The sequence below is a fragment of the Aulonocara stuartgranti genome (assembly GCF_965226115.1).
Source record: "Aulonocara stuartgranti genome assembly, chromosome: 3".
In the NCBI taxonomy this organism is placed as follows: Eukaryota; Metazoa; Chordata; class Actinopteri; order Cichliformes; family Cichlidae; genus Aulonocara; species Aulonocara stuartgranti.
The window spans coordinates 43,804,540-43,829,254 of NC_138941.1; the positions used below are offsets into that span (position 1 = coordinate 43,804,540).

The 24,715-nt window shown below is 37.5% G+C and overlaps 2 protein-coding genes and 1 long non-coding RNA gene across 6 annotated transcripts; all 3 read left to right on the forward strand.

The window, feature by feature from the left end:
- The first annotated feature begins 1,843 nt into the window (after positions 1–1,843).
- On the forward strand, positions 1,844–7,265 carry LOC309702815. 4 transcript variants are annotated; one of them, XR_014275742.1, is made up of 5 exons: positions 1,844–1,947; positions 5,738–5,801; positions 6,126–6,158; positions 6,663–6,935; positions 7,077–7,265. It is a non-coding gene; the product is annotated as an uncharacterized lncRNA (long non-coding RNA). The 4 variants fall into 4 exon arrangements; XR_014275743.1 differs by lacking the exon at positions 7,077–7,265 and having other exon boundaries at positions 6,663–6,938; XR_014275744.1 differs by lacking the exons at positions 1,844–1,947; positions 7,077–7,265 and adding an exon at positions 2,412–2,538 and having other exon boundaries at positions 5,735–5,801; positions 6,663–6,938.
- A 1,090-nt stretch (positions 7,266–8,355) lies between these two features.
- LOC309703073 (high affinity immunoglobulin gamma Fc receptor I-like) lies at positions 8,356–10,082 on the forward strand (the record flags this gene model as incomplete). Its single annotated transcript, XM_082527776.1, has 4 exons — positions 8,356–8,482; positions 8,682–8,948; positions 9,432–9,710; positions 9,799–10,082. The coding sequence occupies 4 exons, from the start codon at positions 8,356–8,358 to the stop codon at positions 10,080–10,082; spliced, it is 957 nt and encodes a 318-aa protein (XP_082383902.1).
- A 738-nt stretch (positions 10,083–10,820) lies between these two features.
- On the forward strand, positions 10,821–15,365 carry LOC309702797 (uncharacterized protein). Its single transcript, XM_082527425.1, has 10 exons — positions 10,821–11,062; positions 11,771–12,022; positions 12,191–12,316; positions 12,425–12,440; positions 12,558–12,649; positions 12,867–12,917; positions 13,022–13,072; positions 14,542–14,604; positions 14,747–14,809; positions 14,929–15,365. Exons 1-10 carry the CDS (start codon positions 10,954–10,956, stop codon positions 14,934–14,936), a joined length of 831 nt encoding a protein of 276 aa, XP_082383551.1. The 5' UTR covers positions 10,821–10,953; the 3' UTR covers positions 14,937–15,365.
- The last annotated feature ends 9,350 nt before the right edge of the window (positions 15,366–24,715 follow it).

A 24,715-nucleotide genomic window follows, 5' to 3' on the forward strand; every position in this document is an offset into this window, starting at 1 on the left:
GAGGGTGGCCGAAATCTTTATCCTGATAGCTCTGCTACAGGTTGTGTTCATTTGTTAGTTCCTATCCTAATCGCTGTTGCTGCTGCTGGGGCAGACCCAAGCGTAGACAAAGGCAAGGAGACAAAACTGGACTTAACAAAAAGCGAGCCTTTATTTAGGGCAGAAAACTCACAAAAATACAAAAAGGCAAAACCGAAGGAAAACCTGAACATAAACTGAGAAACTATGACTAGGACTCACAGTGAATTTATACTACGATTAACCAAGATAACAACTGTGACTTACTGTGATCTGACTGGGAAACTGTGACAATGGGTAGGAGAGATAACACAGATGACGCAACACCGAACACAGGAAGACTGAGGACTTAAATACACACATAAGGTGATCAGGGGAAGTGGAGACACATAAGGACACAGCTGACTAGAATGAAACATAATGACACAGGGGAGAGTAAAGCTAACCACACGAACACAGAACACAAGACCCTTTCCAAAATAAAACAGGAAACATGAAGATTTAGACACGACAACACACGCTTAACAGACCTAACACACATGACAGACTAGACAAGGAACCAAACACAGAAACCAAGGAGACAGATGATAAATAATCACTAACCTCAATCTCCACTAAACCCTAAATAAGAATAACACACAAACTTATAACCAAACTAACATGAAAACTTGTGACACTATGGGCAGCTATTGTAAAGAAATAGCAACATTGAGTCCTTTGGCCAGCACCTTCTTTTCAGGTTCAGTGAGGTTCCTGTCTGAAAAGTTCTTCACCCATTCATTCTGACTGTCCTTGGCTGTGGTGTCTTCCTGTTTTTGCCTCTACTGTCTAGGCATCAACTGGGAAATATAAGTTTTCATTCGAAATGTATGGAATTTTAAATGTTGTCTTTGAGACTTGTGGTATTGTTTGTCTTTTGGTATTTCCATATTGGGTTCCTGCCTGTCTTTTTGTTTGTGTTATTGGTGTCTTGGTTTAATAGTGTAATATTTGTGGAGTTTCTTATTTGAGTTTTATACATTGTTCTTTCTTCACTGTGTTTTTTGTTCTGGGCATTTTCTCCTCTCATTGTATTTAGTTCCCAGCGGCTTACTTAACAGATTGCATTTTTTTTTACGTCCTGATGATTTCCTGTGGTTATACTTTAGTTACTTTCTGCTTGGTGGTTTGTTGACCTAAATAATAATTGTAGATGCTTCTGTGAGTGCAAGCAAGAGTGCTCCATTAATCTATGTATGGGTACAATGCGAATAGCAACATATCAGTCGAAAAACATGCTTTGCAGGTGTTGTTTTGGTCTTTTTGTGATAATGTGAGCGCATTTTGCAGAAATCAATAATTACAATAAATATAACTTGGTGGAAACTTTATTGCAAGATATATTGATATACATGATTCAACTCTGCACTGGAGCATTATCTTTAAAAGGATTTTCAGAGTGCGTATTAAACATATCTAGTCTGTCTTGGTTCTGTTTCTTTAATGACTGACTGGTCAGAATTGCTTTGCTCAGTTAGAATTGCTCAGGACTGCATCACTTATTTGTAAATATAACCAAACGTGTTTTAGATTTCATCGTTTCAGCAGTCAAACAGTTTGTTTTGCTGAAGGATCAAGTTTAAAATGACGCTAATGATGAATGTAAAAACATAAAATATGGAAACACTTCACTTGTCGATTAAGATTTCAGTTAAAAAAATATAGATGTCTCTATTTTGTGAGGTGTTCCTTTAAGTAAATAAGAGACACAAAAAGTAACAGTGTACGTAGGTAACATACATGCATCACGCAGGTGTTTCGCTCAGAAAAACCACACTGAGTTTCACATTGCTAGTGTTCTCTCACTTCCGTCACATTAACATGACAAGAGACCAGTGAAACCACAGCGCTGTTGGCTGATGAAACTGTGCAGCAGTGACAGCAGTTCAGGTATTTGAGTCCCTTCATTATTGTCACTTTTAGTTTAGATTCTAGTCAGGTCTAAATCTAAAATCTAAATCTAAATTGATCAGTAATCAGCAGTTACACATCAATATAACTATTAATAACTATATTGTATTGACAAGCCTGATAAACTGCTCTGACTTTACTTTATATATGTTACAGATGAATGGTGTCCTAAAGGCTAATCTTTTATTTTTATATAAGTGTTACTGTGGTGACTTTTTCATAATTCATCTCCATAATTGTATATATATATATATATATATATATATATATATATATATATATATATATATATATATATACATGCAGATTTTTATGAATTTTACAATGCTTCTTTATACTGAATGAGTTTTGCCCTTACTATCTTCTGCCTGCCCACTGGATGTGACAGCTGTGTGGACTATATGCTCTCTGATCAGAAGTGAACAGCATGCATTTCTGTGAAATCTTTCAGCTTTACAACTTCAGCAGATGTGAACAGAAACTGAATGTGGGCAGAAGGAAAACTCAAAAGTGACTTTTAAAAACTTTTTTTCTTTTTCTAACTCTTCAAAGCTACATCATGATCACAAGGTAGGATGCTCCAGTGTTTTATTCTGAATACCTGGTTGTTTTTTTTTACGCATGGTTTGGTTAAATTAACACTGTTTATAAATGAGGTGCTTCAAAACCATTGTACAGGTCAGCCATTGATTTATTTTTAAATGCTCTACTTTCCACTTCTATAAAGGTTTCTTTCTGTGAGTTTTACTGTTATCAGACACCACTGAAAGTTAGAATCCCCTCCAAACAGCTGCTGGGGATTCTGCATCTGATGTTGTGCTGCGTTGTAGCCCCTCTGATGCTTATTGAATATCCTGTTGATAATTTCCACCTGTTTATATTTGATTGTAAATTTACAGCTACTTCTAGAGTATATCTAGTAGCTTGCATGCTTTTGCGCTCTTTTGTCTCCTTTACTGTGGCCACAGAGCAAAAAATCGAACAGTGGTAGCACAGTCATTTAGTGGTTGACCGCTATAGATCTAAAGATAGGTGAACTGCAGCTTGTGAATGTCAGAGAGGAAAGCTGTGAACAAGTTTTGAGTGCTCTTAGTAATTTATCTGTGATTAACACAGAGTAATTTGGTCTGTATTATTATTATTATTATTATTATTATTATTATTATTATTATTATTATTATTATTATTATTATTACTTGACATATACACAGTATGTGGACACAGTCTTGTGCTTCATGATATTTAAAAAATATGTGCTTCCTGTTCAGTATCAATCAAAGTACAGCTGCTGCTAACACATATGGATCAGGCAGGTCTGACTTTTCTTCTGTTTCTTATATAAACAGTTTAAGTGTCTCACTTTACATCATGTTCTTCCTGTTTGTAAACTGCTGTGAGTGCTGCAACACCCAGTCTGTAGTCACTATTTAATATTCAAGCAGAATAGAATGAATACCTGAATTATCAACTGCCTTTTTCCTCACATCTATTAATGAATCATATCATTAATTATGTCCATTTGCAGATTAACTTAAAGTATAAGAATCCTGCAGTAGCCCTGGTTCACAACTGTTACTGCAAAACAGTTCAATAGCTGTCAGTTATGACATTACAGAGCTTTACAGCGTTATCTGCTAACACAGGGCAGGACGGCAGGATGGTGTAGATGTGTCTCATTTATGTACCTTTTTTTTTTTCGGACCATAAGGCATACTGTCGATGAACAGGTCAGTTTTCATACATAAGGTGCACAGAATGATAAGGCGCATTAAGCGAAACAAAACAGTCAGATAAGTCAAACTTTACTCAACTCATTCTTCTTAATTCCTCCAATTCTGTACCATTGATTCAATAATGATGAATTTTCTCACAGCTGCTCTATTCCCATGTTGTTGCAGTATATTAATGACTAACCTCATATTGTGGATGGATTATCTCAGTTGTTCTTCTGACTGAAGTTTGGTCTGTTTACAGCATCCTGCCATGCGACTGCATTTGTCCCTAACCATCGGGAAACCTCAAGTTAACTTTTATAGAGTGGAAAAAAGTTAGAATTCATCCTCGAGCTTTAGTGTTTATCTTATGCTTACGTAGCTGTTTTGCTAGCGATCACATAGGACATCAATATATACCAGCTAGCCCATCTTCAGTAACCCTACCAACGTCACTGCTGTTTAGTTTTCTGTCTTAATTTATGTTGGAAGTGATAACAGAGTTGTACGTTTTAGTTTTTTCAGAAATCTCTCAGTCAGAACATGGCATCCGGTCTTAAGTCTGACGTCATTAGCCATGTCTGGATCCAAACTCTGCTGCAGATCCCAAAGCCAAACCATCATTGCCGAGAGAGGCTGACAATGATCACTGACTGTTTGTTGAGATTAAACAGAACAAGATACAAAGTATTAAAACAAGTTAAAAACACAACAGCCTTATTAAACGGAGAATAGTTTGGGCCCGAAAGCAAGATTCATCACGTCTTCACTTAAAGTCTAGATATCATGTTTTGGTGGAAGCTAGCGAGCTAACTTCCTGCTAACTACTAACATCTAGTTTGTGAAACAAAGAAATCCCTCGCAGTTTAACCATCACAGGTAGTTTTTTCCTGTGCCTGTGTTCACGACAAAGCTCAGAACCACAGAGTAAGATTATTTATAGCTCTGTGCTGAGGCTGAGCTGCAAGATCAGACTGCACATCTGACAGTGTAATGTTAAAAAGCTGGAAATCAGATCAACCGCCAACTAAAAGTCAGCTGAAATAGACTCTACAGTAATTAGAAAGCAGGCTACATTATGAGTTTTAGTACTGCTAATTAGAGCCGTCCTTTTAAAATGATGCCATCAAAGTTCACTCCACTGCTGAAAAACAGATAGTGACCTCAGTCTCACAGGGGTTATAAATGACACACTGTTCCTTTTGCTTCTGTCATCTAGAGCGGGTCAGCTACTAATACAAGGTTGCTGGTTCAATCCCTGGCTGCTCCAGGCTTCATGTTCCAGTATCCTTGGGCAAGATACTGGTCCAGAGTTGCTCCTGATGCTTTCATCATTGTGTCAATGTTAGACTGAAAACACTTTGCAACACAGTTACACGACTAAGCATGTAGTAGACACACAGTTCTACATGTGGATGTCACACGTTTTATGGATGTAATAGGTTGCAGTAAACTGCAGTGCCAGCAGAGGGAGACATTTTATTTCAAGCCAACATGAAAACAGTCATGGAAAACATTTAAAGAAACATTATTAACAGATTTAGATCTGCCGCCTAGCTCAATCATTTCTGGCATCTGGTATGTACTTCATACCTTCCTTGGTCATTTGCAACTGTGTCTGAATAATTGAGACTTGCTGTATAAAGTGTTTTGAGTCCTCAGGTAGAATAGAGCAGAGTTTTATAAGAACCAATGCATTTACCATTTACATTTGACTTGTAGCCTGAGTCATTATGACATGCAATGTGGACTGATTGTTGTACAGCCATCTCTGCTAGACTTGAGCACCCAAAATGCTTAATGTACAGAATTTAATGAGCAGGCTTCAAAATGTTTAACTTATTTAGACTAATTTCATTAATAATCCATTTTCCAGTTCCATTTACTCCAATATTTTAAAAACCATAACACTGGTTCACAGACCCATGATCATGACAATAACTCCAGGACCCTTGGTACACTGTTCACTTTACATCAAGGACATGCTGGCAGGTGAGAGTGGAGTGGGATCTGAAATTTAATTTACATTAACTGTGATTTCTCTTTCTTCAAAGTAGAACATCTGTGGATGAGAGAGCTGCAGGACTGTGATGATGGGGAATACTTTGCTGGCATTATTCTGTAAGTACACTGATTTTCTCTGTTTGTGTGCCACTAACTGAGAAAAAAAAATCTCTCTGTTACTTTGAGAGTTTGATTAGATCCAGTTGGGTTTTTTTGTTGTTGTTGTTGTTGTTGTTATTGATTTAAACATTTTTTAAAGTTACTTTGAGTTGAGTTTCTTTTACTTCTTCATTATTTTACAAATTACAAAAAGTCAATTATGTTTTTGTGATGTTTCGAGCCTGTTTATTATCACATAATATATGGGTACAAATATGTTGATGGGGCATCTGAAAAATCTGTTTATGATTGATAAAGTGTGGATATTAATCTTTATTCTAGTGTTCAGTACATTCTTCTCAGGAAATGCTGAAGGTGAGAAATTGTTTTCTTTGTTTTCCATTTGTGTGATGTGTTTAGTACTTACTTTTTTGCAGCTCCTTTTTTTTCTTATATTTGATAAAATTATATAGTTTTATATACTTAATTATGTGTGTAACATTGGGATATTACATACATGTTGTTAAACTCACCCATGAGGCTAATTCTCTGGTTTTGTACTTCATGCAGATCAGTTTTCTTTTTGTGAATTCATCTGGTTGTCTCAGCAGATTCCAATAGTAATCCAGAATAAGCCACTGCTGAGAATATGAGAACAACCACAAACACAGACAGTTTCATATTCTTCTTTGTAGTGATTATCTCACAAACTCACTTTTAAAAGTCTCTGAAACTTAAATGAAAATGTTTAGATTAATATGTGAAACTATAGCCTCCATATACATCCATGTGTTGTAATCTCATGACTCCAGTGTGAGTCATGTTTTAATTTGGATGAGATATTCTGCAACATTCATTTTATTTCTTTTAACTCAACAGCAAATAAACCTAGAGCCACACTGAGAGCACAAAGTTCAGTCATACCAGCAGGGGGCAGTGTGACACTGAGCTGCTCTGTGGAGGGCTCTGCTGGCTGGAAGTTTGACTGGTTCAGACGTGATTCAGAGTTTTCTGGAGCTCAGAAAATAGGAGCTGGAACATCAGAGCACACGATCAGTATTTCAGAAGGAGGCATCTATTACTGCATTGGAAGGAGAGGAGATCCAGTTTTCTACACAGAGTACAGTGCTCCAGTTACAATTCAGAAACAACGTGAGGGTGAAATTTTGTTGTGAAACACAGTAAAACAAAAATTCATGATTAAATTAAAGTAGAACTTTGTAACTTTGATTTTATTTCGTTCACTGTTGGTTTGTTCATGAATATTTGTATTTATTTGTTTGTTAGGGAAAGTTTGGGCTGCTGTGAAACTGCAGCACAGCTGGTCTCAGATATTCACTGGTGAGACAATCACTCTCAGATGTGAGATTCAGGGAGGTGAAGGAAAGGTGTGGAAATATGAATGGACAGCACCCAACACAAACAGCCCTCCAACATCCAGTGAATACAGGATCAGCAGAGTTTCAGTGTCCCACAGTGGAGACTACAGATGTCGGGGTACCAGTGACTATCTCTTAACAGGATGGAGTGATATCATCACACTGACTGTGTCATGTAAGTTTCATCTAAAGGAGGGAAAAATAAACATTTACTTTTATTGCTGTCTTTAATGCAACTTTTTCTAAACTGAACTGCAGATAAACCAAAGGCCAAACTGAGAGCTGATAACACAGCTGTTCCAGTAGGGGGCAGTGTGACCCTGACCTGCTCTGTGAGCCCATCATCATCATCTGGATGGAAATACTACTGGTACAGAGATGAGAAATCCTCTGAAGCCCTGACCACACATGATGCAGTTTTCCACTCAAATGGACAAATCAGTGTCTCACAGGAAGGACTCTACAGGTGCAGAGGAGGAAGAGGAAACCCAGTTTACTACACAGAGGACAGCCAGTCAGTCAGGATTCGGAAAACTGGTGAGTTCAAACTTAATGAACCCCAAATCACTACCTGATGAAAAGTATCTGATGGAAATTGACCCCTTTTCTCATTTACTTGTTCATTTCCTGAATACAGTCCCAATCAGGCCTGTTGTGACTCTGTATCCAAACTGGTCTGAGATATACAGAGGAGAGACGATCACTGTCAGATGTGAGATCCATGGAGGAGACACTGAGTGGGATTATGAGTGGGAAACAAACAGCAGGATAAAAGCTCCAAATCAAAGTGAATACAGGATTAGATCTGCTTCATCATCCAACAGTGGAAACTATCGCTGTAAGGGCAGAATGAAAAGTTCACAGCATGAAACAACAGAGTGGAGTGATTCAGTCACACTGACAATTTCTGACAGTAAGTAGAGTCATAGTTCATTTAACCTGGAAATAGAAACAGTTTGTAAAAATGTGTTTTCATTACATGTTGAGTCAAAGTCATTCGTGAAACAATCTGACAATCTGATTAACTTTTTCCTGTAACTTCAACAGCAAGTAAACCCAGAGCCATACTGACAGCACACAGTTCAGTCATACCAGCAGGGGGCAGTGTGACACTGAGCTGCTCTGTGGAGGGCTCTGCTGGCTGGAAGTTTGACTGGTTCAGACGTGATTCAGTCTCTTCTAAAGCTCAGCTCATGAGAGGAAATGAAGCAAACAGAGTTATTAGTGTCTCACAAGGAGGTCTGTACCACTGCAGAGGAGGGAGAGGAGATCCAGTTTACTACACAGAGGACAGCAGTGACGTCACAGTTAGAGAAACTCGTGAGTTTAAAAATTTTATTGCTGCCAAACTGAGAGATGTTATGTTGTGTTCTGTGCTAACAATTTCATTCAACAACTATGAGTTTATTAAACCTGAGATGAGAGACAACTCCTGACAAATAGAAGAATTTATTCAGTCTTATTTTTTTTTATCTTCATGTTTCTTCTTGTGTCTAACCAGATATTTTCCTGTGAACAGTTCCCAGTAAGCCCACTGTGACCCTGCAGCCATCCTGGACTCAGATATACAGCGGTGAGACAGTCACTGTCAGATGTGAGATTCAGGGAGGTGAAGGAGCTCAGTGGACGTATGAATGGAGAGCAGCCAAGTTAAACACACCTCCAACATCCAATGAATACAGAATCATCAGAGCTACTGAGTCTGACAGTGGAGGATACAGCTGCCGGGGCAGAAGGGACTATTTCTTCTCAGAGTGGAGTGATATCATCACACTGACTGTATCATGTAAGATCTTTCATCCAGAGTATCTAAATAAGGAAAAAGCACTTCTTCTTTCTTACAGCTTTATAACTGTCTTTCATGTTGGTCAGTAAAATGTTTAGTTTTTATTCCAACAACAAAAACCTGAACAGCAGCTTTTTATTCACAGTGAAGAGAACAAAACATATGAGAGTAACTTCTATGCTGTGCAGCTCTAATACATGAAAGATGAAATGCAGAACAAATGCTGAATCTGTCTCAGCTGCTCCACCACATCCACTAAGAAACATTAAATCCACTGATTGTTCCTCATGTGTGTTTTTAACTTAGAAATGCAGCAAATTAAATATGAAAGATTAGTGTTGTGTTTGTGTGATAGTTGTACAGTTTGTTGCAGCTTCACCATTAAAGTTATGTGATATTTATTATTTACATATTTCCACCAAGTTATTTCAACTGGTTTGATTCAGTCATTGACTTTTGTTCTTTTTCTAAACTGAACTGCAGATAAACCAAAGGCCAAACTGAGAGCTGATAACACAGCTGTTCCAGTAGGGCGCAGTGTGACCCTGACCTGCTCTGTGAACCCATCATCATCATCTGGATGGAAATACTACTGGTACAGAGATGAGAAATCCTCTGAAGCCCTGACCACACAAGATGCAGTTTTCCACTCAAATGGACAAATCAGTGTCTCACAGGAAGGACTCTACAGGTGCAGAGGAGGAAGAGGAAACCCAGTTTACTACACAGAGGACAGCCAGTCAGTCAGGATTGGGAAAACTGGTGAGTTCAAAGTTAACGAACCAAAAATCACTACATTTGATGGAAATTGACCCATTTTGTCATTCATTTACTCATTTCCTGAATACAGTCCCAATCAGACCTGTTGTGACTCTGTATCCAAACTGGTCTGAGATATACAGAGGAGAGACGATCACTGTCAGATGTGAGATCCATGGAGGAGACACTGAGTGGGATTATGAGTGGGAAACAAACAGCAGGATAAAAGCTCCAAATCAAAATGAATACAGGATTAGATCTGCTTCATCATCCAACAGTGGAAACTATCGCTGTAAGGGCAGAATGAAAAGTTCACAGCATGAAACAACAGAGTGGAGTGATTCAGTCACACTGACAGTTTCTGACAGTAAGTAGAGTCATAGTTCATTTAACCTGGAAATAGAAACAGTTTGTAAAAATGTGTTTTTATTAGTACATGTTGAGATATTTGACATGTTTAGATAGTCTCACTCTTAAAGTTCATCATAAATATTTGTGAGTCAACATTTTAGTGACATTGAATTCAGAGTTAAGAGATGAAACATTGAGAGCAAATCTTTGTTGAACAGATGAACCCCGTCCTGTCCTCACTGTGTCTCCATCATGGCTGAGTCCTGGAGCCTCAGTAACTCTGAACTGTGAGGTTGAACATCCGTCTGCAGGATGGAGCTTCTACTGGTATAAAGCTGTTCCTGATCTATCAGAGAAATCCTCCAGTTATGAGCTGCTACCTGATGGCAGTGGGACTGCACAGGACTCCTACATCATTCATGGACAGACACACACAGCAGGATATGTGTGCAGAGCTGGAAGAGGAGACCCAGAGTATCACACTGATCACAGTCAACCAAAGTTTGTCTGGTCTGCAGGTCAGTTTGATTCTGTCTTTTTTCAAGTAATGCAACAACCAAAAAATGTGAATTAATGGGTTGTTTTTGGCTTAGCATTGAAAGTGAAAATTATAGTTTGACCAATACGAACACTGTGTCTTTTAGCACTGACCTTTAAACATTAAAGCAAAAGAATATTTTCACTGTGATATTTTGAATCCTAACATCTGTGAGCTTTGTGTCTTCACTGCATGTTGTTTCCAGATGTTCGTTCAGCAGCGTCTCTCACAGTGAGTCCTGACAGAGTGCAACACTTCACCTCTGACTCTGTCTCACTGACCTGTGAGGGAAACTTCACTGAGTGGAGAGTGAGGAAGTTCTCTGAGGACGGCCGACTGTACTCTGACTGTAGGAGAATGACTGGATCCACATGTGACATCAACACATCAAAGTCAGATACTGCAGTGTACTGGTGTGAGTCTGGATCAGGAGATTTCAGCAATGCAGTCAACATCACTGTACAGAGTATGTTATTATACATTCATCATGTTCTTTTGGTCATTTTTTTCCCGTTTATGTTATTTATTAGCTCATAGTGTTTCCCCACTACGGTACTGTTTGAAAGTAAATCTATCAAAAAGAGACAAAAAGTGGGACATTTAGGCAATTGTAAGTCTTATTTTAGCTCGACCCTTATCAGTGAATAAGCAGTAAATGTCATGAAAAAAAGAAAAATTGTTTTCATAATTCTGCTAGAGGTGGGGTCGCCGCTGCATAGAGTTTTCAGAGTACCAAATATTCCTTTTTAACATATATACTAAAAAAAAAAAAATTAATAAAAAGAAAATCATAAACTCAACAGAAACCCATCAAATCAGAGTACATCTAAAATAACACCTCATGTTCCTCTTTTCTTGTGTGGCTGTGTTTGATAATGCATAAACAAGCAGCTGGTGAGTAGACAGATTTGATTTGGAATGTCTTATGAGATTAACGTTTGGTGTCTAAGGCACTATATATTTTATAGGTCACATGTATATTTGGTAAAAAAAAAAAAGTTCCTTTTAGGAAATGTACAGTAGTTCTTCAACACATCACAACCCTAACCTTCAGAAAACCTTCAAAAAGCTGAAGTTGCCAAAATAACATGATGATGTGATTTTTGTGACCTTCAGCTTTTTTTTTCTCAAGGTTACCCACTGACTAACAGGAACATCATTCATTATTTCACAGATAATTATTATGGTCCTATCCTGGTGAGTCCTGTTCATCCTGTGACTGAGGGAGCTTCTGTTAGTCTGAGCTGCAGTTTGAGAAAAACACAAAAAATACTTTCTAATGTGTTTTTCTATCACAATTACAAACTTATTCAAAATGATACCCGAGGGGAGCTGAAGATCTCTGCAGTGTCAAAGTCTGATGAAGGTTTCTACAAGTGTCAGTACTCAGGAAGAGAGTCAGCACAGAGCTGGATGTCAGTTAAAGGTGAGCAGGATCAAAACATTTGATGGATTTCTGCAAATGATTAACATAGCCACCATAGAGTATATTAATGAGTATGTGTTTGTCTTTCTTTCACCTGACTCTACTTTCGTAAGAACATTTTTAGAAAGATTTCTCAAGTCTCTAAATGTTTACTGCTAATGTTTACAGTCACAGTAGCTCCATCAGGATCTAAAAGGACTTCATGTCCTGTGTGGTTGGTTGTTGGACTTGTTTGTGGAGTCTCTCTTCTTCTTATTTTCCTGCTTGTAATGTATCGCTATAGAAAGGCAAAGGGTGAGACATTTTTACAAATACATCAACATATGATGATGTCATGGCACAAAATAGAAGTAAAATGATTTGCACTGAGAGAAACAATACTTTTTTTTTCTCTTTTAACAGATTTATGCTTCACTGGGTTGGTATAAAACTTTATATTCCTATTTTCACTCTAAACATTCAGCAGTGTTTTCTTTTACTGTTCTGAATTTTCTGCACAATGTTATTATCTGTGCATTTGTTATGTTTTCATTAGGCCGATCCAGTCAGACATCAACAGTCAAGACTCCACCAGAAATCCTGGAGTCAATCAGAATGAAACCCATGTATACAAATCTCTTCACCCTGGTCAGTCATAAACCCAAGGTTTAGCATTAATAATTAGTCTTCATAAAGTTCTGGTCAACTTTTTTTCAAAGACCATCAATCAAGGGCAAAAATCCAGAACACAAAAAGTTAGGGGGAAAAAAATCAAGTTAAATTAATTTGGTGTCTTTGCACAAAAATATTTAATTGCTGTAATGCATTAAACTCTAACATGATACTCTGACCTTGGCTTTTTAAGGTGAATATGAACTCTATGAAACAGCCCATCACTCAGAAGACACTGCAAATGGTAAATGGGATCTTTTGAATAGCACACAGCAGTTTGAAATATAAATAATTATTTTAAATGTATTGAAATGAAACTCTGACTCTGATTTTATTATCTTTGTCAAGGTGATCATCACATCTATGAAACAATCCAAGACTTGGAAGATACTGCAAAAGGTACACATTATCTTTTGAATATCACAGAGTTAATGTACCTGCTGCTCTTTGTGGATTTGAATTCAACAAGATGTGTTATTACTGCTAATTTCTATCCTTTACACTGTTTATGCTTTCTAATATTATACACTATACAACCATCATCTGCTTAATTTCAAATTCATCTTTAATACCCTTTATGCAACCTCTCTGATAATGAGCACCAGTCGCACACTGTTCTTTACTATAAATCCATCACAATACACCAAACTAACCTGTTTAATCTGCACTAAACTGCAGTGGATTTTCATGCAACCTTTAAGAAACACAGTTAGTCCACCTCAGTTTGTTTGAAGCAGGTTTCACAATCTGAATAACATAACTTCATGTGTACAGACCTGATGTCTGATTTAAAAACAATAAGACTTACATGGAAGCTTTAAATTTCCAGTTTATTAAAATTTCACTGAGCAGTCCCTACCTTTAAATCTAACCCTTCTTCCGATAAATACGATTCATTTGAAATTATCTGACACTTAAAAACGTCTGACAAAGTGCCTGAAAACCCCATTAAAAAAACAGCCTACTGTAACCCCCGACTATTACACATGGTTTTGCCTCTTAAAAAATGCAATAATAATAATAATAATCATCATCATCATCATCATCATCATCATCATCATAATACATTTTATTTATTTAAAAGCACCTTTCAAAACACCCAAGGATACTGTACAGCAAATAAAAACAGGCATAAAAAACATGAAATACACACAATAATAAGAATAGGTAAGAATAGAAAGTTTAATATCAGGGATAGGTTATGAGGAGTAGGCAATTTTAAACAGGTGGGTTTTGAGGTTGGACTTAAAAAGAGGGAATGAGGTGATGTTTCTGAGGTCAGGGGATAAGGAATTCCAAAGTCGGGGTGCACAGTGGCTAAAAGCCCTGCCCCCCATAGAAACAAGACGAGAGGAAGGAACAGAAAGAGAAAGGGAGCAGGATTATCTGAGAGTGAGTTACAGTAGTCAATCCAAGAGGTAACGAGGCTATGGACGAGGATAGCAGTGGCATGTGGAGAGAGGAAGGGGCGGAGGAGATTGATGTTACGGAGTTGGAAATATGCTGAGCGAGTGACATTACTGATTTGAGAGTTAAAGGATAATGTACAAAAACAGGATTTCCTTTCATGTGTTACTGTGAAGAAGCGCAGTGATGAAATAATAACTCCCCATAAATGCACAAAACCATAAGTAACAAACCTGTTTTGAAAATGGGAGTGGGAAGTACAGATGATTGTTTAAAAAGTGGGAAGTAAAAGAAAAAAGTTGTCAGAAAAAAAATACAAATACAGATGAAAATTGCACAATGATGAAGTATTTGTACTTTGTTACTTCTGGTGGTTAAAGATGTATAAACATTTGAATTAAAAACACTAATCCAGATGATCATTTTTTATAATCCTCTAACTAAAAAAAATTACATTTCAGAGGAAGATGAATCACCTGAAGCCACATACTCTCTTATAGAGGTTAAAGACTTTGGGATGGAGAGTGAGTATCTAACATGTGCAATTTAAAATTACAAAAAAAAAAATTAAAATACATTTAAAAATCTAGTTAAGAAAGGTTTTCACCTCCAGCACTGAAATGCACATTAATTATTTTCTTTTGCTCATTCACCTGATTATCTCAGCAGGGAAGAATCATAAACCACATAAGAGTATTATTTACACTGATGTGAATATGGGAACTGCAGGTAAACTCACAACAGTCATGCACTGAAATGTCTGATTACATTGACAATATGCCTTGACAAGATTAAATGGCCTCACCACATAACATCCTTACTTTTTGTCTTTTGTGTTTGCCTTACAGGTCAGTGAAGAGAGCAACAGCAGCAAAGCCAAAGAGAAGCATAATGTAATCATACTATAATGATCAGATCATATGCATGCCATATGTCTTCCTTGCATCCTCTGAGTGAGACAATCTTGATAAAACTTTCCATAAGCACTGCATAGGGCACTGTGAGTGGCCCATGCAATGCATAAATATTTTACAAAAGTCTCAGAATCATATAGAATTGTGTATTTGACAGTTCAACTGAGCAATAATGGAATATCAGATTAGAGTGGCGTGTCTGATTTAATGTATTTTAGCATCATATTATAGCATATATCATAGCATCTTGTATATCATAGTATATAAATATTTCTAGTCCCTATCTCCAGTGCAGGGTACACGGATTTGCTAGTATGTAATAATATAGACCCAATACTCTGTTTTTACACAAGGGCAACAATACATTTTTGTGCAGTATAATGAATTATACATTATATTAACATAAATAAATAGTGTGACTGATACTGTATGGAGTTGAATTTTGTCCAGTTTTGAAAAGCTTATACTTCTATGGATTTTTTTTTCTTAATTTCCATTCTGTCAGCAGTATTTTTGTTGCATCATGCTGCTGTATATCGTATTTATGAACTATAACTGTGAAACCCTATAAGACTGAGGTTTATATTTATGATAAATCCTTAGAGTAACAGCCATCACTAGGGGGTGGTCAATTGTTAATCATGAGATTTCCAAATGGACTGTGCTCTATTGAAATGCTTGTGCAGTGGTGTGTTTTGGTTTTCTATCCCCCATTAGCGGGAAGTAAATGCGAGGTGCGCCTGTTTCTTGCCTACAGGGAGGAGAGGGAGGGGGGGGGGTTCTGGTTGGCTGGAGCGGCATCTAATAACCAGCTCGCAAAAAAACAAAACAAAATTAAAATAAACCAACAAAATCTAAAACACCAGACATTGTGATACAGACTTATAATCTTCACCAATGTTTTTTTCTGAATTCTATCACACACATATACGCGTGAGCGTGAGGGCCCTCGGTGCGCCTGCTTGCTGCCGCTTCAGTGCTGAAGTCTCACAAACAACCTGTCGAAAGGGGAAGGAGTCCGGCTGCTTCCAAATAGAGCACATTTTATTCATAATATTGTCAATCCAAGCCCATTATATATTCATGATTTTTTCCTGGGTTGGGCGAAATCCCAGAACTAAACCCTAGACAAACCAGATCTGTGCACTAAGGTGTAGGTCTGTTAGGTTATGTTGTGGTGATCCTCGGGTTGGGGGATGGGTGTTCATACTGGAGTGCAAAATTAAAACCAATGGAAGATGGACGAGAAAGGTTCAAAGCCATCAGGCGCTCAGTTTAGGAAAAAAAAGTTTTTACAGTGCAGTTGCAGTGTTTACAGTGTATTAGATGGAGGAGTTGTACAGGGAGATGGCCACAGGCAGGAATGATTTCCTGTGTCGTTCAGTGGTGCTTTTTGGTAATCTCAGTCTCTCACTGAGCGTGCTCCTGTGACTAGCCAGCACGTCATTGAGTGGGTTTGAGGTATTATCCAGCATTGTCCTCATTTTGGATGATATCTGCCTCTGTTTGCCCAAGGCACCAAATAGGCTAGGACTGCCCCTGACTGCTTGCATACCTTTATTGCTGCTTTCAGTTTTACTTAAATGTCAAACATGTAGCATAGATCCTATAAGAAACTATTAACTCTAGCATGGCACAATTAACTCTTTTCTTGCTACAACTGAATATGTATAAAAAAGATTGATGATGAAACTACATTCTTGTTTATTCACCACTTACCTAACCCAAACTGCTGTTTGCGGCTTTGCTCTGTTCTCCAAAAACGAGAAATTTGCAGATGTTCGTATGTGACTTGTTAAAAGAATTACAAAATCTGGTTACTACAGATGTGTTCTCAGTGGAAACTATTTTTTTCTGAAATAGATGTTGGATTTCATTTAAAATGACACTTTATGTCTGATCTCAGTGAATCTCACTATATACTAAAACTAATTTCCTGAACTTTAAACAGCTTATTATGTTGAGATTGTTTAACTTTGAACTCTTCCCATGAGCCTCGGGAACTGGCCCAATGTGAGGTAACTGAAAGCTTAAAGAGAACAAATTTATGTGAATACACCCTCAGAGCTACTTTTAAGGACACATGTTAGCTCAAAGAGGAAGCAGGACCTCATCTTGCCTCACATGCACTTCTGTTTCAAAACGCTATTTCTCCTTTCCTCAAGCTCACCCACATCCTGCACACCATCATGACCAACCTTAAAATCAGAATTTCACCACATGGATGAGATGTCAAAAAGATTCGCTGTGGTTGTAAAATCAAAAACCTAAACACAAACTCTTAAAGCAAACTGCAAAAAGCACTGTTATTTCCGCTGGCCCAAGCCAAAATGACCAAAACCAAAATCTTTACAAAAACTCCAATAATAAAGCAGGAAACTCCTGAATGTGGGAAGACACACATTCTGCAACAAGTGGCAATCCCTTATCACTGAGACCAAACTCTATCATCTAAAATGACAATGCTCACTTTCACACAAAGAGTTTATCAAAGTACCTCCAGAATTTGGGAGTGGAGAGGATGAAATGGCAGTCTTGACTCAACCCCACTGAATACTTGTGGGGTCAGCTTAGGGAAAATATTCTGTGGACTGTGGCATTAAAATAACACATAACTTCATAAAGAAACATCATACCAAAGGTCAAACATAATGGCAACAGTGTGATTATCTGAAACTGGTTTACTACTTCAGGACCTGGATGACTTTCCTTTACTGATGGAACAATGACTGCTGCAATCTAGTTGTACTGTTCAAAATTATACATGTGCAAGACACTGTTAATACTCTCAATAATGGATTTAAAGCTGCAGATTTCATTGTTAAAAGTGCACAAAATGGGATATTAAAAAGCATGTGATCGCTAACAACAACAGAGTGTCATGGTCCGCGGCCCGGCGTCCGAGAAGCTGATAGGATGCCCACGCCCACGGGCGTGGCTGTTGACTCCACACCTGCACCCCATCCCAGGCGATCATCAGGTGGACTATTTGATCCAGCCCAGCCTGCTGCTCCACGCCAGTCCGTTAGTCGTCTCACAGTGGTAACGTACACCTGTGGGAAAGCGATTGTGAGAACTCATCTGTCTGAACGAGCGCTAATTCTGTCCTGTGCACTCAGATAAACAACTCGGCGTGTTTTTTGAGCCACCTGCCCGTCTGGAATTTGGATCGCCTTCAGTACTCGCCACCTCGACTTTCTTGGAGCTCCCCCGCGGACCCTCACCCCTCCCTCCGGCTCCCACGGCCCCGCTGTCACCGTAAGACTCATACTCTTCCCCCACGTATGCTGCTATTTCCCCGCGCCCCAATAATTATTGTCCTTTTTCTGTTGCAGCCTCACACAGTCTCATTTTCGGCGTTCCTGCGCGACTCATCTCCCGGTCCCTTGGTTTCTCGAGTTTCACGCGTGTTTTCCTTCTACCCTCCCGGGACACCTTCAGTTAAAATAAAGTTTATTTTCTCGTACTCCTGTGTGTGTTGGCTCTGCTTCTGGGTCCAGCTTGTGTGCTGAACTTCGGTTCATGACACAGAGGTGTTTGTTTTGAAATGCTTTCATTTATTACAACCTCAATGTGGTGACTCAGAGGAGAACTAATGTAATGTAAACCCAAATTTAGCCACCGCTATAAAATCTTAAAAACAGCTCTTTATCTTGCTTTTAAATTAAAGTAAAAAATGAAATATAATCATAATTCACAGCCCTTTAAGTGAAAGTGAGTCCACAGTGCAACTTGAGAATGAACGAATAAAAGACACCGGTATATAAAATCACTGAGGGCTAATTTGAAGAGTGGAACCTGCATTGAAAAAAATGATGAATGGGAGGAAGTGGGCTAAATGCAAGGCACAAGAGACAAAATACTATCAAAATAAAACAGGATGTGAACCATATCATATGCAGCAACAATAACTGAACAAGAACAGAAGACATATGAGGATGAAATGATGACCCAGCCAACTAGGTGGTGAGTTGGATGCTGCAGTTTTTTTTTTTTTTTTTTTTTTTTTTTTTGCTTAACTTATGTCTGACTTTTGTTCCTGTTAATTTAGAAATGCAGGTTTTGAGTTTAGTTTGATAGTTTATTATTTATTCTAGATTCCTTTTGTTTATCAATATTATTAATCTTCCTAGAATCAGTTGTATAACATGGTTTTTGAGATTTGTCGTATTGTTTATCTTTTGGTGTTTCCTTATTGGGTTCCTGTTTGAGTCTTTTAGCTCTTGTTAGTTTGATATCTTGGTTTGGCAGTCTAATATTTGTGGAGTTTTTTATTTGAGTTTCATACATTGTTTGTTCTTCACTTGTTTTTTGTTCTGTGGGTTTTGTGCTCTTGTTGTATTGAGTTCCCAGTGACTTACTTAAAATGTTGCATTTTTTTAACCTCCTTATGGTTTCCTGTGGTTTTCCTTTAGTTATTTTCTGCTTGGTGGTTTGTTGACCTAAATAATTATTCTAGATGCTTCTGTGAGTGTAAGCAAGAGTGGCCATTTAACCTATGTACCAGTACAATGTTAATAGCAACATATCTGTGGAAGAATATACTTTGGAGATGTTGTTTCTGTGTTATTGATAAAATACGAACACATTTCGCAGACTTCTTATTTCAAATATAGAATGAATATAAATTGGTGGAAACTTTATTGCAAAAAATATATTGATATTCGTTTTTCAACTCTTTTGGGCATTTATTTAAAATGATTATCAGAGAGGGTACTAAAGACATCTAGATTGTCTTGGTTCTGATTCTTTAATGACTGACTGGTCAGAATCGCTTTGCTCAGTTAGAATTGCTCAGGACTGCGTCAATTATTTGTAAATATAAACCAAACTGGTTTTAAATTACATGGTTTCAGCAGTCAAACAGTGGGTTTTTCTGAATGATCAACTTTATAAAGAAAGTACCAATGACTGTAAAAACATAAAACATGGAATCGGTGAACTTGTCGATTAAGATTTCAGTTAAAAAACTGTAGACTTCTCTATAAAGCTGTAACCAAACTGTGTGACTGTCACATTTTTATGAGGTGTTCCTTTAAGTTCATAAAAAAAGGTTACACTATATGTAGTTCTAACACGTTCTCATCCCAAAACGTAGCATTATACGCTATGTGATAAATCGTCGGTATGTTACGCGTCCGGAATGAGAACAATCTCGTTGTTCACATACAGGCAGTCTGCAGGCGTTTTACACAGAAACACCACACTGAGTTTCAATTTGGTAGTATTCTCGACATCTTCCATCACATAAACATGACAAGAGACCAGTTAAACCACAGCACTGTTAGCTGATGAAACTGTGCAGCAGGGGCAGCAGCAGTTCAGGTATTTGAGTCCCCTCATTATTGTCACTCTTAGTTTGGATTCTAGCACAGATGTGAATATAAAATCTAAATCTAAATTGATCAGTAGTTAGCAGTTTTAGAAATATTTATATTGATGTGTAACTACAGTTTGCTGACAAGCCTGATAAACTACCGTGAGTATACTTTATATATGTATAATCCTTTTTTAGCAGCTCTAAACTAAACCAAGGCTTATGCTAAGGCTAACCTTTTATACTTGCATATGTGTCACTGTGTGGATATTTTTCGTACGTTATCCTCCTCCTTGTGTTTAATGCATTGGACAACGTGGACGTGCTGTTACCAAATGTGTGTGTGTGTGTATGTATGTGTGTATATATATATATATATATATATATATATGATTTCACAATATAGCTTTATAAAGAATGAACTTTGACCCTACTATCTTCTGCCTGCCCACTGGATGCAACAGCTGTGGACTGTACGCTCTCTGGTCAAAATGGTTTTCTGTGGAATGTTTCAGCAGTACAAATTCAGCAGCAGCAGAAGGAAAACTCAAAAGTGATTTTTAACTTATTTTCATTTCGTAACTCTTTACAGAGTTACGAAACGCAATCAGGAACATGATCGCAAGGTACGATGAATGCCTGTTTTTGAAGTATGGTTTGGTTAATTTAACACTTTATTTTTGAGATGCTGCAAAAGGATTTTGCAGATCAGCTACTAATTTGTTTTTAAAACCTTGAATTTTTTGTGTGACACTTTTCTCTCTGTGAGTTTTGCTGTTATCAGACACCATTGAAAGTTAGACCCCCACCAAACAGCTGTGGGGATTTTGCATCTGATGTTGTGCTGCGTTGTAGCCCCATTGATGGTTGTTGAATATCCCATTGATCATTTCCACTGATTTATATATCTATTGGCTTGAATGCTTTTGCGCTCTCTTGTCTCTTCACTGTGGCCACAGAACAAAAAAAAGCAAAAAAGCTAATCAAAAAATCGAACACTGGTAGCACATTCATTTTGTGGTTGACCATTGTAGATCAAAAGACAGGTGAACTGCAGCTTGTAAATGTCAGAGCAGAACGTTGTGAAAAGGTTTAGACTGTTTTTTAGTGTTTAATAAGCATATGCTTCCTGTTCAGTATCAGAATGAAATTACATCTGGTGCTAACAGACAGGGATCAGGCAAGTCTTATTATTTTTTCTTCTGTCTGTCAACCCTGCAGTAGCCCAGGTTCACAGCTGTTAACTGTAGAACAGTTCAACAGATGTCAGTTATGACATTACACCTGAGTTTTACAGCTCATTACTTACAAACAAAGAAATTCCTCGCTTCAGTTTAACCATACAGAGAGTTGTTTCCTGTGTCTGTGTTCACGACAAAGCTCAGAACCGCAGATTAAGATTATTTATAGATCTGTGCTGATTATGAGCTGCAAGATCAGAGTCAAGCAAAAAAAGTGTTTCTGAAACATGATAAAAATAAAGGGAAACAAGAAAGAAAAGAAAGAAAAAGGCTGTGTCTATCTGCACATCTGACAGTGTGATGTTAAAAAGATGGAAATCAGTTGCAAACTGAAAACACACTCTACAAGCAGTCATTAGAAGGCAGGCAACATTATGAGTTTTAGTGCTGGTTATTAGAGCCGTCCTCTTAAAATGATGCCAAGAACGATGCCATCAAAGTGCCCTTGACTGCTGAAAAACAGATAGTGAACTCAGTCTTGTTACAGGGCTTATAAATGGCATCTGTCATTTATGGATTTGTCATCTAGAGCGGGTCAGCTACTAATGCAAGGTTGCTGGTTCAACCCCTGGCTGCTCCAGGCTTCATGTTCCAGTATCCTTGGGCAAGATACTGGTCCAGAGTTGCTCCTGATGCTTTCATCATTGTTGATAGAAAACACTTTGCAACTCGACTAAGCATGTAGTAATAATAATAATAATGATGGATTGCATTTATATAGCGCTTTACAATACCACTATTCATTCACTCTCACATTCATACACTGGTGAAGGCAAGCTACAGTTGTAGCCACAGCTGCCCTGGGGCGCACTGACAGAGGCGAGGCTGCTATATCGCGCCATCGGCGCCTGTAGGCGGTAGGTGAAGTGTCTTGCCCAAGGACACAACGACCGAGACTGTCCAAGCCAGGGCTCAAACCAGCAACCTTCCGATTACAAGGCGAACACCCAACTCTTGAGCCACGATCGCCCTGTATGCATTAGCCATACTCATCTACATGTGGATGTCACACTTTTAAGGATTTAATAGGTTGCATTAAACTGCAGTACCAGCAGATGGAGACATTCTATTTCAAGCCAACATGAAAACAGTCATGGAAAACATTTAGAGAAACATTATTAACACATTGTAATTATAGTCAAATACATATCAGCCACCTAGCTTAATCATTTCACAAAAAAAAAAAAAAAAAAAAAAATCATTTCTGGCGTAGTAGGAGTCTGGTATGTATTTCATACCTTCCTTGGTCACTCGCCACCCGTTGACTTTAAATCTATATTCCCTCTGCTGGTACTGCAGCTTTTGCATTTGTCTGCATTTCACGCTCAGGAGAGGCAAATCGTCACATTGCTGTCACATGCTTCGCTGCGATATCAGATGCACTTATTTGAATAAGTGTGTGAATAATTGAGACTTGTTGTACAAAGTGGTTTGTTTTCTCAGGTATAGAAAAAATATATATGAGAACCAATGCATTTACTATTTACATTTGATTTATTTCATTAATAATCCATTTTAAAATTTAATTGACTCCAATATTTTAAAAACAATAATAGTGGGTCACAGTGGCATCTCATTTTTATTAACAGTGACTTCTCTTTCTTCAAAGTAGCACACTTTGAAATTATCTTTGGAACAGAGAGCTGCAGGACTGTGATGATGGGGAATACTTTGCTGGCATTATTCTGTAAGTACATTGATTTTCTCCGTTTGTGTGCCACTAATTAAAGAAAAATATGTTTTGTTTGATTGGATTCAGTTTATGTTTTTGTTTGTTTGCTTGTTTTGTTTTCATTAATTTTCTTTTTAAATCAGTATGATTGTTTATGTAAAATTGGTTCTTTGACTAAGTTTAGAAAAAGTAATTAAACTTACTGTAGTTATGTTTTTTTTAAGTTACCCTGTTAGTATTTCTTGTAATTCTTTCTTATTTCAAAAAATTCCTGTCAGTTATTTTTTGTCATGTTCCCAGCGTGTTTATGATCTCATAGTATATACGTACAAACAAACATTATTGATATTCTATTCATCATTCTGATTTTCTGCCAGATTGATAATGTCTTGATATTAATATTTGTTCTAGTGTTCAGCACATTTTTCTGTGGAAATGCAGAAGGTGAGAAATAGTTGTCTTCGCCTTTCAATTTTGTGAAGTGTTTTATATTTCCCTTGACCCAGCACCTTCGTTGATATATTTGATAAAAAATTTTATACATTCTATATTGTAAGTAATATTTGGATGTTACATACAACATGTTAAATTCACCCGTGAGGTTGATTTTTTGTATTTTGTAGTTTGTTTCCTTCGTGCCGATCAGTTTTCTTCTTGTGAATGTATGTGATCATGTCAGCAGATTCCAATAGTAATCCAGCAAAAGCCACCACTGAGAAGACAAGAACAGCCACAAGCACAGGTAGTCATCATATTCTTCTTTGTAGTGATTATCCCACATAGTAACTTTTAAAAGTCTTGAATTGAAAATTATAGGTTAACCAACTAATATTACACTTTTACCTTTTCTGAACCACGTTGTCTTTATTTTGCTGTTTAAGATGTTGCTCCCAGATGTGTTGTAATCTCATGACTCCAGTGTGAGTCATATTTTAGTTTGTATTAAATGTAAATTCAGGGTTTTTGTTTATTTTTTTTGTGTCTTTGCATTACCAAATGACAGAACTTGAAATCAAGGCCACTCTCAGAGCAGACAACACAACCATACCAGCAGGGGGCAATGTAACACTGACCTGTGATCTGAAGCACTCTGGTGACTTTGAATATCAGTGGTTCAGAGAAACCTCATCCAAAAGCAGGTCCACATTAGAAGTTGGATCGGATAGACAGATCAGTATCTCTAAAGGAGCATCTACACCTGCAGAGGAAGGAGCAAGAAAAATTCACTCACAATAGAAAGCGATCCAGTCACCATTGAGGAAAATGGTGAACTTTATATTTCTTTTGGAATACAAAGTTTTGATTGTGTGTGAAAGTGAAAATTTTGTACCAAATTTTTTAGACCAGTATTTGAAGTCATAAAAATTCGAACATAATATTTGAATGATGTAACTTCAGTAGCTTCTCTCTAGAGATGGGGATTGATAAGAATTTAGCAATCCCAATTCGCTTTTGATTCTCATTGGCTCCATTTTGAGAGTCACTGCCATC

Coding starts and splice junctions, on each gene's coding strand:
- LOC309702797 (XM_082527425.1), top strand. CDS start 10,954: ATGACTGGATCCACATGTGACATCAACACATCAAAGTCAGATACTGCA. Junction 12,650..12,866: donor ATACAAATCTCTTCACCCTG/GTCAGTCATAAA, acceptor TGGCTTTTTAAG/GTGAATATGAACTCTATGAA. Junction 14,605..14,746: donor TAAAGACTTTGGGATGGAGA/GTGAGTATCTAA, acceptor TGATTATCTCAG/CAGGGAAGAATCATAAACCA.